Consider the following 14,518-nt stretch of genomic DNA (forward strand, 5'->3'; position numbering starts at 1 on the left):
TCCGGCTCACCTTCCTCCGGGATGCCGATGAAGCCCCAGAACCGCCCGGGTCACTCACGGCGGGGTCCGGAGAGCCAGACTCCAGCTGGCCCAGCAGGAGCGGGGAAGAGGGAAGCGCCGGGGACGCCATAGGGACCTCCAGCTGTTTTGGGACTACAATCCCCATCATCCCTGACCACTGGTCCTGTTCGCTAGGGATGATGGGAGTTGTAGTCCTATAGCAGCTGGAGGGCCAAGTTTGAACGTAACTGTCATAGGGCGACCAAGGGGCGCATAGAGCCAAGCCGGATTCGCTGTTGCTTCTTCGGGAACCAAGAGCCGGCCGGCCCGACCACGCATGCGCGCTGCGACGGAGAACGCGGACGAAGAGGGGAGGAGCTACAATTCCCAGCACCAGCGCCCGGAATTCTTTAAGCGGGAGCAACGGACTCCGAACGTGCGCTCGGGAGCCGGTGATAGCGTTGGAAAGCTCTTAGCCCCGCCTCCTTTGGGCGCCGCCCCTCCCCTCTGCGGCCGCCTCCTCCGTGGCAGCGCGCATGCGCGGCGTGGTCGGGCAGGGCCGGCTCCTGGTTTCCCAAGCGGCTGCACCTGAGGGAGGAATCCGGCTGGGCTCTCTCCGCCCCTCTGTCCCCCTATGGCGGCGCCGGCGCTTCCCTCGTCGCCGCTCCGTCGCCGGCCGCTGCTGCTCGGCCAGGTGGAGGGCTCTCCGGACCACGCCGTGACCATGGCGGCGCTGGTGCCCAAGGAGGACGGCTTCCTCAGCGTCTCGGAGGACAGGTCAGCGGGGGCTGGGCGCAGGGCGGCGGGGCCGAGGGCGTCAGGCGAGGCGGCAGCGCTTCAGGAGGCAGCCCGTTCCAGAGGCCTGGGGGGAGATGGCTGTCGGGGCCACGCAGAGGCGCCCCGAGGCTCCCTTGGCAAGGAGAGGGGTCATCAGCCCCCCCCCGAGAGAGCAGGGACAATAATAATAATAATGCCCCCCTCCAGAGACCTTGGATAATAATAATAATAATAATGCCCCCCGAGAGACCATGGATAATAATAATAATAATGCCCCCCTCCAGAGACCTTGGATAATAATAATAATAATAATGCCCCCCTCCAGAGACCTTGGATAATAATAATAATAATAATAATAATGCCCCCCGAGAGACCATGGATAATAATAATAATAATAATGCCCCCCTCCAGAGACCATGGATAATAATAATGCCCCCCGAGAGACCACGGATAATAATAATAATAATGCCCCCTTCCAGAGACATTGGATAATAATAATAATAATGCCCCCGAGAGACCACGGATAATAATAATGCCCCCCTCCAGAGACCTTGAATAATAATAATAATAATAATAATAATAATAATGCCCCCCGAGAGACCACGGATAATAATAATAATAATGCCCCCCTCCAGAGACCTTGGATAATAATAATAATAAATAATAATAATGCCCCCCGAGAGACCATGGATAATAATAATAATAATGCCCCCCTCCAGAGACCTTGGATAATAATAATAATAAATAAATCTGGGGAACCGGGTTCGCGTCTCCGCTCCTCCATATGCAGCTGCTGGGTGACCTTGGGCCAGTCACACTTCTCTGAAGTCTCTCAGCCCCACTCACCTCACAGAGTGTTTGTTGTGGGGGAGGAAGGGAAAGGAGATTGTTGGCCGCTTTGAGACTCCTGAAGGGGAGTGAAAGGCGGGATATCAAATCCAAACTCTTCTTCTTCTTCTTAAATAATAATAATGCCCCCTGAGAGACCATGGATAATAATAATGATAATGCTCCCCTGAGAGACCATGGACAATAATAATAGTGCCCCCCTCCAGAGACCATGGATAATAATAATAATAATGCTCCCCCCGAGAGACCATGGACAATTATTATCATTATTATTATTTATTTATACCCCGCCCATCTCCTGAGGGGTCAGCAGCCTAACGGCCATGGGCCGGAAGTGGCCACAGAGGCCCATGAGCCACCTCCGAACTGAGGTGCCCGCTTGTATGCTGTGCTAAACTGGCACAGCGCGGTGCGGGAACTCGCTTTCATGGTGCTGAAAATCGCAGGTGCGCATGCTCAGGCACCATGTGTGATCCGGCCCATGGAGGGATCTCCAGGCAAGATAAACCTTGCTGACCCCTGGGTTACAGGGAACCAGGCAGAGGGTCTTCTGTGTAGTGGTGCCCACCCTGTGGAATGCCCGCCCATCTGATGTCAAGGAATAATAATAATAATTTATTATTTGTATCCCGCCTATCTGGCTGAGTTTCCCCAGCCACTCTGGGCAGCTTTGAATCAAGTGTTAAAAACAATACAGCATTAAATATTAAAAACTTCCCTAAACAGGGCTGCCTTCAGATGTCTTTTAAAGAGAAGATAGCTGCTTATTTCCTTGACATCTGAAGGGAGGGCGTTCCACAGGGCGGGCGCTACTACCGAGAAGGCCTTCTGTCTGGTTCCCTGTAACCTCACTTCTCGCAATGAGGGAACCGCCAGAAGGCCCTCGGCGCTGGACCTCAGCGTCCAGGCAGAACGATGGGGGTGGAGATGCTCCTTCAGGTATACAGGACCTGATGTTTGCTTTGGGTCCCCTTTGGCTCTTTGCAACATTCTCCTCAGTCTAATAGAGGATCTAGCAAGAAGTGCGGCGTCATCCGCATACAGAAGAACATTCAGAGATCGGCCTGCTAATTTGGGGGGGGTGGAAAGCATCATTGGCCATGTGAGTCACACCAGTGACTCCCCCCCCCCCCGGCCATATGATTCGGGTCTGTTCTGCTGTAATGGCCCCTACCAGTGGCTGGATTCTTCCCCCGAGGAGACACTACCATTTGGGATGCCCCCTGCCTTTAGCACTCCATTCTCAAGCATTGCTCTGCTGCCCCCATTGCAACTGTGCTGGTCCTTTGGGCAGGTGGGTTCTTAACTACTCTGAGCAAGAGGGGAGAGGCACAATTTTTGCACCCCCTGGTCCTGCACTGTTGGTGGGGGCCAATGTAAACTAGGCTCTGTGGATGGAGTGCCTGCTTTCCTGGTGTTGAGAGTGGGCCTGGAGAGCCATTGCTGCTGGGGACTCCATAAAAGGTAGCTTGGTATGTGGTGGGCAGCTCCAGATTTAGGGTGGTTCAGGCTGTTGCCCTGCAAAGAGCGCCAAGCAAAGGGGGTGCAAAATTGAGAAGATCCATTTGGATTCTGTTCTTGACTGAGCTCTTCCTTTCTTGGGTATTTTTGATATGTACTCCCAGGAAAGTTGAAAGGCTTGCAAGTTCTCAGAGGTGCAACACAGAAGCAAAAAATGGTACTGTATTGGTTTACCTGCTTACGTATCTTGTCTTCTAGCACAGCAATAATACTCCCCCTAGAAACCTGCAGCCAAGCAGTTGGCTGGCTGGTTCAAATCAATACGTGACATTTAATCTCGCCACCTTTGCACATTGTCTGATGGCCTGCATTGCTCTTCCTAGGTTGCTGAGTACTGCAGTCCCAGGAGAAGCAACAACAGACAAACTTCCTTTCCTGCATAACTGTTTGTTGTTGTAGTTTTGTCAGGATCAAGTTACCATTGCATGTGGATACATAACAAGGCCCTGATCACCTTTAAAATGAATGGGGAATAAAGCTGATTGAGATGGGCCAGTTTAGGAAAAAGCCGCAGTGTGAGGGCTGTTTTAGCCTTTCTCTGCCTGCCACTTCTGCATTCCTATCTAGCCCCAACTGCTTCTCCCTCTGTGCAGTGCTGAACCCGTGTTTGTGAGTGTGGAAACAAACTGGAAATAGCTAGAGAGGGAGGAATCTGTTAGTGCAGAAGAAGGGTATGGAGAGTGGGGGGCTTTTCCTCCTCATTCTCTACTTAAAACAACCCTCTTCCAACAGTGTTCTTTTAAAATAAGTAGGAGATGACAAATTGTACTTGCATGCATCTGTTTGCAATGTTGATGAGACAGGCGCTTGCAAAGCCTGCTATTCTCTGTGAGGTTTGGTCCCATTTGCACTTTCTCCTCCAGCTCCAGCAGTCATTGCTTCTTAAGAACTCAGTTATACATCCTATTTTTATTTTTTTTTGCTGATAGGATGAATGTATGTGTCAGCTAAGTGGAAACTTGGAGATTGCAACTTGAAATGTTGTCTGTGGTATGGTGCAATGCAGCTTGTCATGTTCTCCAAAGTTCCTTGTCTCGCTGGAGCCTTCTTCCCCTGTTTCTGTGACCGTTCTGTGCTTTTCCTCAAGTCTCACTTTCCAGCTCTTCTCACGGGTTCCTCTTTTTTCAGTCCATTGCCTTGCTGCATGCTTCCACCAGCCACCTTGCCTCTGGCCTCTCCACCCCTTCATCTCCTGTGATCTCTTTCTAGTCCCCAGCTTCCCCATAAAGCTCTGCCTCTCCCTAGGGCTTGTGTGGTGTTTTACTCTTAGACAAAATGACAAAGTTCTTTTTCGGACTAGAAGTTGAACTGAGAGTATTCTAGCAACTGTGCTCACTCAGCTGTTAGATAATAATCTGTCTGGGGCTTTTCCATCAGAAGTGTAATAGGATATAGTTAGTACCCCCCCCCTTTAATTAAAAAAAATTATAGACATAGTTTCTATTTGCATATCACTGGCTTTTTTCGGTGCACCAATGTGCTTGAGTTGTGTTATCATTAAATATTTGGGCAGCCCAGTGACTGGTGATGTGACAATTGCTGAACACATTCTGGAGGTGCTATCATTATTGTGGTGTTAACATTGTTATTTTCTCAGGTATTTAATTACTTTCCAAAAGGCATCTAGAAATTACCTCCCTAAGCAGTCTGCTATTTGAGACATTAAAATATAACTTTTCATTTGGAAAGGTTGCTGAAAAATAATTCATTCTTGTGGTTGGCTTTCTTATTTTAGTCTATTACCCCAGTCTGTCAAAAACCAACCTCATTTTATCTTTAATCTGTATTAGCCACAGAGGTGTTTTGTGAATTGAAAAAAATGCACCACTTACTCAGGCTAATATATTTTGGATCTACGAGCACAATATTTCAAAAAAATGTGTAGGTAGTTTTCAGCAGTGGTTACAGATGTAAAAGCTCAGTTGCAAATGGCATATGCTAGGTTTTGTGTCATTGCATTAATGCTTTAATATTTCATGATGTCTGTAGTTAAGGCAGGTTTTGTAGTGTAGAAGTTCACAAACTCCCTTGGGCTGTTGTTTCTTTGAGGTACAGGATCTCTTAGACCAGGGATCAGCAAACCTTTTCAGCAGGGGGCTGGTCCACTGTCCCTCAGACCTTGTGGGGGGGCGGACTCTCCCTCTCCCTCTCTCTCTCTCTCTCTCTATATATATATATATATATATTGGGGGGTGAACGAATTCCTATGCCTCACAAATAACCCAGAGATGCATTTTAAATAAAAGGACACATTATACTCATGTAAAAACACACTGATTCCTGGACCGTCCGCAGGCCAGATTGAGAAGGCGATTGGGCCGAATCCGGGCCCTCGGCCTCAGTTTGCCTACCCATGTCTTAGACGCTTCACAGTACTTTCCTAATGCACGAAGGTTGAAAATAATGCACCTTTCTCTGACAGATCAGGGGTTAGTTTGGGTCTCAGCTTTGTAGTACAGCAGCTGTTCTGCCTTTTGGGCAGTCAGTTCTTAGATTTGCAGATTCAGGAAACCCCGTCCACTGAGAACACGCTGCTCTGTTTTCATAATGTTAATTCAAAGCCTTGCTCTCGGGTGGTTAAAGTAACAAGATGCCATATCATGATGACTACTTTGTGCACAGCTGAGCAGTCATGTTTGGATTTGTAGCTGGGTGTGTGTATTTTAATTACAAAGAATGTGGGCTTGATGAGTCTTTACTACTCAAAAATCACGTGATTCTAAAGCATCTTCCTTGGAATGATTTTTTTTTTTTTTTTGCTGGGCTAATAAGATACCTAAGGCCTAAATTTACACAAGGTTGAAACTATGAAAAGGAGACATTGTGTTGCCTGTCCTAACTCTGTCCTGAGACGCAATAGTGTTTCACCTTTTCGATAAGCATGCCTCAATCTAGTCCATTTTGGTGCACATCCCAGCACATGTGAATTGTGCTCTGCCTTGAGGAGTGGCCTTGCCATGAGACTGCTCAATCAGGAATTGAGTAGCAACATAGCATGAGAGAAAGTCACTCAGATCCAAGTTTATTATATGGCTTTTCTGATGAGTTGAGGAGCAATTTGGCTCCTCCTGCTTTTGTTCAAGGGTGCCTGTACACAGACCCCCCTGCCTGTACAATACATTGGCTGTCCTTGGCCTACATGAGAATGGAAGCAGCTTGCTACATGCTTCTTCCTAGCCTGGGTTACAGTTGCAGTGAATACTGCTATTCAGCTTCTCTATTTACAGAAATGTACTGTATTTTTCGCCCTATAGGACACACTTTTCCCCCTCCAAAAATGAAGGGGAAATGTGTGTGCGTCCTATGGGGCGAATGCAGGCTTCAGGAAGCTATCTGCTAGCCATGGGAGATGCGGCTCTCCCATGGCTAGCGGAGAGCTTGCCGGCACCCAGAAGCTTGGGGCGCGCTGAGCTCAGCACGCCCCAAGCTTTGGGCTTCGTGCAGTACTCTGCTAGCCGTGGGAGAGCTGCGCGACTTCCCCCGCCCCAGGGGGCTTCCCCCACCCCAGCCCCGCACCTGGGGAAAAAATAATTCCCCCCCTTTATTCCCCCCCCCAAAAAAACTAGGTGCGTCCTATTCACCAGTGCGTCCTATGGGGCGAAAAATACGGTATTTTGCGCTTTGGTGCTGCTTGTGAATATAACTGAAGTAAAATCTGATGCCTTAACTTGGTCAGGAGGACTCCAGTGATGGTCATTGGCCTTGAACAGGAAGGCTTTGTCACTTTGATTTAGGTGCATATGGTTGCTGGCCCTGGGTTATAGGCGTATAATCTAATATTTGATCATTTTCAAGTTTGTGAAAATTTTAGGGCCGTCTTTAATGACCTTAAGTAGCCCTGTTTGTATTGCGGAACTTTGCTAAACTTAGGGGTAATGAATGCCTTACTATTCTTCCTTCAGCATTACTTGCAGAATAAAACAACCAAGGCAGAGTCATAAAGTTTGTTTTGTCAGTTCTCTGGTGTGTGACATCTTGAACCACATGTCAATAAACCATGGTTAATGTTTAACTTAACTTGCTCAGAAGTCCCCACATCCACTGTCTCTGCAAGCAACAAACCAAAATACTTGGTTTGTCCTGTTGTCCAAACCTGGGTTCATCACATTTATTAGCATTACCCAAGTATGGCAGTTTGATTAGAGAAAGCTATCGTAGACACACCCCAGTAAAGGAGATAATAGATATGGAATAGAACAAAGCTTATTTTGCGGGTTCAAGTTCTTTAGTTCTTTCATAGGTTTTCTGATAAAGCTTTTAAAAAAATGTTTGTGCAAATAAAGGACTGTAACTTCAACATCATCTGGTGATTTGGTTTTCTAAAACTGTCTTGATTCTCTACCTATGGAACAGATTTTGTAAAGGCATTATATTATTTCAATTTAGTTCCTGGTTTCTTTTTTAAAAAAATTAGCAAGACTCTTCTTATTACCAGTAGTTTTTTCCCTTCTAGAATGTCTCAGTGAAAGAACAGATTTGTGTTCAACTGTTGACAGTATTATGCTGACGTAAACCAAAAATGCATAGAACAATCAGTGTTTTCAGTAACAAAATGATCTCCGTAATCACTCTTTCTCCAGAGCTGCGTGGAACTGAATAGGTCTATAGCTATGAGGCGATATTTCTGTGTAGAATTAAATCCTTTTATGAGCCAAAATATGATCTAAGAAGCACAGGCAAGACAGGATGGATGCCTCAGCCTGCGGTCTCCATTTTGTCTGACTTCATGGTTACAATATCTAGCCTAATTTTTCTACATTATTATTGTTGTTGTTATTTTCTTTATTGTTTCATAACGTTTATACAAAGTCTGGTTGTTAAATAAAAAGGCACCTCAAAGCGGTTTACAAAAAGTTAAAACAAGAAAATCAAGAAAAATTCACAACCGTACTTCAGAACATACAAAAGTTAAAATACTAAAACAGATTAAAATCACCTCAATTATCTAAGCTTTATTTTTCACCCCGTGGTTCCCAACTTAGTAACATCTTGCCAAACGAAGAGTTCTAAAAGCATTCAAAATGTTTGTGACTTTTCTTTTAGGCCTAATGAAGATACTGTTAAACTCTGGCATTTGAGCCTCCCCAGCCTGGAGCCCTTTCAGGTGGTTTTGCCTACAAAGGTTGTTTGGGACTGAAGGGATTGTAGTCCAAAAAATCTGGAGGGCCCCTGGTTTGGGCAGATTGTTTCATAGCTACCCTGAGCTGGTTCCCAAGTATGGAATCAAAGAATCATAGAATCATAGAGTTGGAAGAGACCACAAGGGCCATCGAGTCCAACCCCCTGCCAAGCAGGAAACACCATCAGAGCACTCCTGACATATGGTTGTCAAGCCTCTGCTTAAAGACCTCCAAAGAAGGAGACTCCACCACACTCCTTGGCAGCAAATTTCACTGTCGAACAGCTCTTACTGTCAGGAAGTTTTTCCTAATGTTTAGGTGGAATCTTCTTTCTTGTAGTTTGGATCCATTGCTCCGTGTCCGCTTCTCTGGAGCAGCAGAAAACAACCTTTCTCCCTCCTCTATGTGGCATCCTCTTATATATTTATAAAACTACTATCTTAAACACTTCCCACACTAGCAGACTAACAAGATGTTGTAAACACTCTGAATTATGATAACATCCTTTGGTACAAAAATTACAACCAATCTGAATGAGAAGACTTGTTAAGCTGTATTTCCCTCCTTTAAAAGGGTTTTTCTGCCTGCTCTAGCAAGGGTAATGCACTGTGCTAGGTGCTGCATGGTTTTTAATTGTCTTTTTTATAGAAATGCAAAAGACCACCTGAATGAATTTTGCAGACTGCGGTTTGGAAACCACAGCTATAGAAAATAAATTAGGTTCATTGGACTAACTGGCCTAGTTCCCATCTTTGTTGATAAGAATTCCCAAGTTGGCAATTATTTTATAAATAAGGTTTTTTTTGGCCTTGTTAGCAATGGTCATTTTAAAAAGCAAGTTGGTAATTTTATAAATCACATTAAAATTTCCCTTTGATTGGTTGGTAGCTAACGGAGATAAATATTTTAAAACTCATATAATCTCTTAATGAAAGATGAAAGCATATTATAAAAATGTCAGATTTGGTAATACTGATGAAATGTTGCCTGCTAATGAGCCATTTCATGTGCCCTGTTAAGATAAGATTTTGAATCCCTTCTTTGATGTGATTCTAATTTTGATCATAGCCAACATTCAAAATTTGCCATGTGCATTTTGCTGTTGGCCACTTGCGACCAGCTGAAGGTGCCCAGGTGCCAGGATTGCGTTTGAAGTCTCTTCATCAGCCTAGATCAGGCGCGTCCAACTCCCAAGAGACCGCGATCTTGCAGTGATCATTATCATTGAGCTTTTTTGGACATGCCTGGCCTAGATGAACAAACTGTTCTGCACCTCCAACTTGTTCTGCAGGTTCTCCCAATCATCCATAGCAGATTTGGGGGTTCATGGGACCTACAGGGTAAGGAAGTAGAAACTTTGCACGAGAGGAAATCTGTTCCAGATACAACTCAAATTTGTTCTGCTGTATGCCTTTTTAAGGACACAGTATGACTTTCTGAAACTACGGTAATTTGGCAAAAGTGGACCTGTTGGGAATCAGGAGCTTAGATCCTTCAGTCCTTTCTTACCAATATTGTTTGGTATCTTTTCTTTGCATCTTGAGGTTGTACTTAGCTCTCATTTGTTTTCCTACAGTCCAGTTATTCAAAGTACCATATTTTTCCATGTATAACACCCCCCTTCCCCGTGTATAACACGACCCCTATTTTTTGGGACTCAAAATAGAGGAAATGAGGGAAGATTGCACAAAGATTGCTTTTTCTAGGGGGGGGGGGTTGCCCAAAGTTGTTAAGCTTTTTGGGGGGAGCAATTGCCAACAATCACTCACCCGCCTGACCACCAATGCCAGTCACACGCATCCACGAAGCCAATAACTGTCTGATTGCTCGCACCAGCAGCCGACAATCGCACATCTGATTGCCGCAGCAGACCTTGCCACAGCCATCATTCACCCCACCAAATGACAATGACAATGACAATCTCCTGCTTGCGGCAGCCACCAATCGCATGTCCCATCTCAGCACTACCCGTGTATAAGGCGACCCCAAATTTTAAGCATTGTTATTTAATTAAAAAAAAAAGAAACCTCATCTTAAACACGGAAAAAACTGTATATGTGTTCACATGCTTAATAAGCTAATAAAAATTGCCCTGTTTTCTCTGGAAATTGATCTATTGGTGTTTCATTCTTAAATTTCAGTAATCCCAGAGGATTTTTAAAATAGATTTGTAATCCAGCCTATACAAATATCTCAAGGTGCAGAACAAACTTTCTCCATTTATCATAGATCCCTTTCATGATTATCCGTGGGTATGTGAAAGACTGATGTGGCCAGGCTCAGGACAAATTCCAAACATTGGGTGATTTCACTCAGTGTAGACCCATTGAAATTAAAGGCTCTAACTTACTTACCGGTATGTTTATTTCAGTGGGTTTACTCTGAGTAGAACTTGATTACTTTCACTTGTGTCTTAGCTTTTTTCCAAATCACAATTTGCTTCCTTTTGAGAGTTAACTGGTAGGCAGCATGGACGATTGCTCCATGGTGGCATCTGTTTCCTGAATGCTTAGGTTGTAGAAAAGCCATTGTGCTGTACTAAGCAGGAGGTCAGTGCCAAAACGTGGGAGGCTTTGTGAGAAATCTGAAGAAGTTGTTAAACTAAATTTGATAATATAGCTGGCATAATCCACATAATGGGGTAGCCGGTGGGTCTCAGACCCTCTGTGCGTTAGGGACTTACCTTGCACGCAAAGAAAGGCTCTGGCGTATTGAGTGGAGGAGACTAATAGTGTGTCCAGTTTTCAAGAAAGCGAGGAAAGGTAGCCCACCTAGGAGAAGGAACGCTCTGATCCTAAACCTCCACTGCCTTCTTTGTTTCTCCCCTTCTTGCTGCCTGTATGAAATGGGCCTGAGGGCTGGAGGCTTACCACTCATTATGTAGACACAGGGAGGAGCTAGGAAAGAGCAATGGTTCCTACTGTTGACTTGGGAAGATTGACTGAGCTCTGGAACCAGATGGCAGTGTAGTGTCTATGGTTGTTGTTGGCATCCGTCTGTCTCGGGAGACAATGGAAGACTCTGCGTCTGGGGTTACAACACCTGCTGTGGCTTTAGAGACAGACACAGGAGAGAGATGTTTTGTTGCAGCTGGGGCAGGTGAAAGTGTTCATTGTGCTGCTGCAGATGCACCATGGCGTTTCTTCTCCCTGTGCTCCTCCCAGCAGTCATTCCTCTGCTGGTCACTGCTGTGGATACACAACCTTGACTGAGTGCTTCCAGATGCTGGGGTCGTCTGCAAGGGATTCTCAAATGGCAGTGTTTATTATTGCCAGCCTTCAAGTCTTGTTTGCAGACACGTTTGTAACACAGAGTTGGTCTGCCAACAGGCTTGGTGCCTGAAGCCAGCTCCCTAGAGATCTCCCTTGGGGATCCTGCCACCTTCCATTCTGTGGACATGGGCAAGCCAGCATAGACGTTGCTGAGACAGGAGTGTGAACGTGCTGGGAATGTGGGTTTGGGAGAGCCCATCTTTGAGACTTTGTCCTGCCATGTGATGCCCAAAATCTTCCTGACACAGCATATGTGGCTCCTGGAAATTGTGAATTGTCTGTGTTTCACTTCCATAAAGCAGTGTGCTCAACACATAAGCCTGGTAGACCTTCATCTTGGTATTGGATATTAGCATCACATTCTACCATGCCCTTCTGGAGTGGTAAGCCATTGCCGTAGCTGGTAGGATAGCATCAAACAACCAGGACCAATCTAATTCATGCACACGGTAAGATAGATGTATATAAATTCAGCAAATAAATTAAATAAATAAGACGACAGCAGAATATGAAGTTGATATGTATGTAGAATGTTGTACATAGCAGTCTGACTTGAACTGGGGTTTGAATTTTAAAAAGAGAACTTGTTTGTTGGACTAACGGATTCCCACCAACCCCTTGGAGTTGCCATGCTTTGTGCTTTGTCTCTTGCCTCTCTCCCCCTGAGGTTCTGCTGAATAAAAAGGATCACAATACAGTCACAATCTATTTTCCCTTCTGCTACAGAAACCTTTGTTTGTGATCACATAGACCCTAGTCTAAGTACGTTATGCAGTTAAGTCAGTTGTACAGTTCTTTGAGAGTTTGGGGTTCTTTTGTGAAGCAGTTGGAATAAGAAGGGCAGCTTCCCAAAATAAAGGAGAAGAATTAAAAAGGGAAGAGGCAGGGAGAGAGGAGTTGGAAACTATAGCTGCTCAGACAGTGGAACAAATATGAAGGGGAAAAAGCTCAGCTCACAGCTGACTTAATCCTGCAGGGAGGCAGTTCTGTGCATCTCCTGCTAAAGGCTTTAATTCAGACTGAAAGAGGCTCTTGGGATTTCACTTCACTGCGTACCAGAGAGATGCCCAGCAATGCTTCAAAAGTGACACTTGAAATGAGAACCCTCCTAGAATGGTGTGGTGCACCCAGGTATCTTGCTGTGTGCTAAATGAGCTGGAAATGGGTGTGCACAAGATGTTCCTTTTCTCTCTCTTGTGGCTGCCGCATGAAGAGAACAGGACCTTGCTTCTGGGTTCAGGAACGAGACAGAAATCGTCATGATGAGGTCCTTCTTTGAGGGATAGGGTAGCTGAAGGGCACCACCATTGTGACTGTGCTTCTGTTTTCGTGCTGAACTCTTGCTTACTTTTCCTGGATAGTTAGGAAGGAAATTTTAATCTTTGGAAATCTTAATCATTTTTCATTTGGAATATCTGTAGATAGAAATATATATTTAACATTCTGCCATTACAAACCTATCAGCTTGCCATATGGAAGTGTCCCCTGCCACTCTCCCTGCGTGCAGTTCTGGGGGTTGTCTTGACACACACACCCGCAAGACAATTTTGGGAGGCCTTCAGGGGAAGGGAAGGGAGAAATCTCCATTATGAAAGCAGAAGCCCTTGGTCAGGGCTTTTGTTGATAGGGTTTTTTAGGTGAATGGTGCCCTTTTTATATACAGTCATACCTCATGTTACGTTTGCATCAGGTTGAGCATTTTCAGGTTGCGTCCCACAGCGACCAGGAAGTACTGGAACAGGTTACTTCTGGGTTTCACTGCTCGCGCATGTGCGGACGCACAAAATGACATCACACACATGTGCAGAAGCCGCGAATCATGACCCGCGCACAGACGCAGGTTGCGAACGGGCCTCCGGAACAGATCCCATTTTCAACCAGAGGTACCACTGTATATATACTATATACACACTGTCTGTCTATACATCTAGATACACATATGTGTACATACACATATTAGTAATTTTCAAAGCAATGGGCATTGCACCTGAAACTTAGTCTGGAGAAGTCTGTTGGGAACAGATTAAGTCAGTTGTATGACTTTTATTCAATCAGCCCGTGAAACCAGACTGTTAGGTAAACAAAACAATTCCATGAGAATTAATGAGTTGTGTTGATAAGACTTGCCTCCTTCCTCCCCTTCAGCCTCTTTGTTGACTTGCCTGACGTGTGCAGAACACCTGGGAAGCTCAGTCAATAGAGCCTCAGACTCTTAATCTCAAGGTTGTGGGTTTGAGCCCCACGTTGGGCAAAAGGTCCCTGCATTGCAGAGGGTTGGACTAGATGGCCCCCGTGGTCCCTTCCAACTCTACAGTTCTCTGATTTTAAATACACATTTGTTGCATGCATGTGTTATGCTTTTTAGATGCTCATGTAAAATACTTTGCATGGACACTCTTCTAAAAATGTGTGCAAGAAGGCAACCAGAGAACTGTACTGTTTTGCTTCAGAACAGGGCCTGATAATATCTATTGACTACATAGCTTGCAGGTATCTTGCTTTTACTAGACTCCTGTGTCAAAGCCAGGGCATGCTTTGGAGAATGCATTTCCTATTTTCTTATGACCTTCCTCCTCTAAAAATAATTCACCTTTTAAGTCTTTCCTGGTCTGCCCCTGGATTAGTCAGAGGTTTGGCTAATAAAAATCCCTTCTGCTAATGTTCTTGCTGTACTTGATTTGCTCTTTAGGTAGTCTCTGAATGGTACTGTTGAAAAGCTGCCTGTTGTAATTAAAAGTTTCTGCGTAAGCCTGTGTCATTTCTGCTGCTGACTGTGTTGACACCTCGGGAACCCTTTCTGCCTGATCTTGCACTAAAGGGATTGGGCGGTAGTGGCTTCCTTGAGTTGGACTCCAGTTCTTAAACTTTTTGGATTCCGCTCCCTCTTGTTTACCAAGTTTTAAGCAAACCATGGTTCAGAAAGGGTTCTGCGTTGGCACATAACACCTGGCCACAGTTAGAACAAACCAAGGTTTTTAA

General features: G+C 45.2%; 1 protein-coding gene across 1 annotated transcript in view; it reads left to right on the forward strand.

Moving 5' to 3' along the window:
- Positions 1 to 543: 543 nt before the first annotated feature.
- WDFY2 (WD repeat and FYVE domain containing 2) overlaps positions 544 to 14,518 on the forward strand; it is a 43,270-nt gene continuing 29,295 nt past the window's right edge. The window contains exon 1 of the mRNA XM_082216452.1: positions 544 to 777. Coding sequence (XP_082072578.1) covers positions 635 to 777 — 143 coding nt within the window. The 5' untranslated portion in view covers positions 544 to 634. The remainder of the gene's footprint in view (positions 778 to 14,518) is intronic.

Source organism: Podarcis vaucheri (genome assembly GCF_965113315.1).
Source record: "Podarcis vaucheri genome assembly, chromosome: 3".
Taxonomy (NCBI): Eukaryota; Metazoa; Chordata; class Lepidosauria; order Squamata; family Lacertidae; genus Podarcis; species Podarcis vaucheri.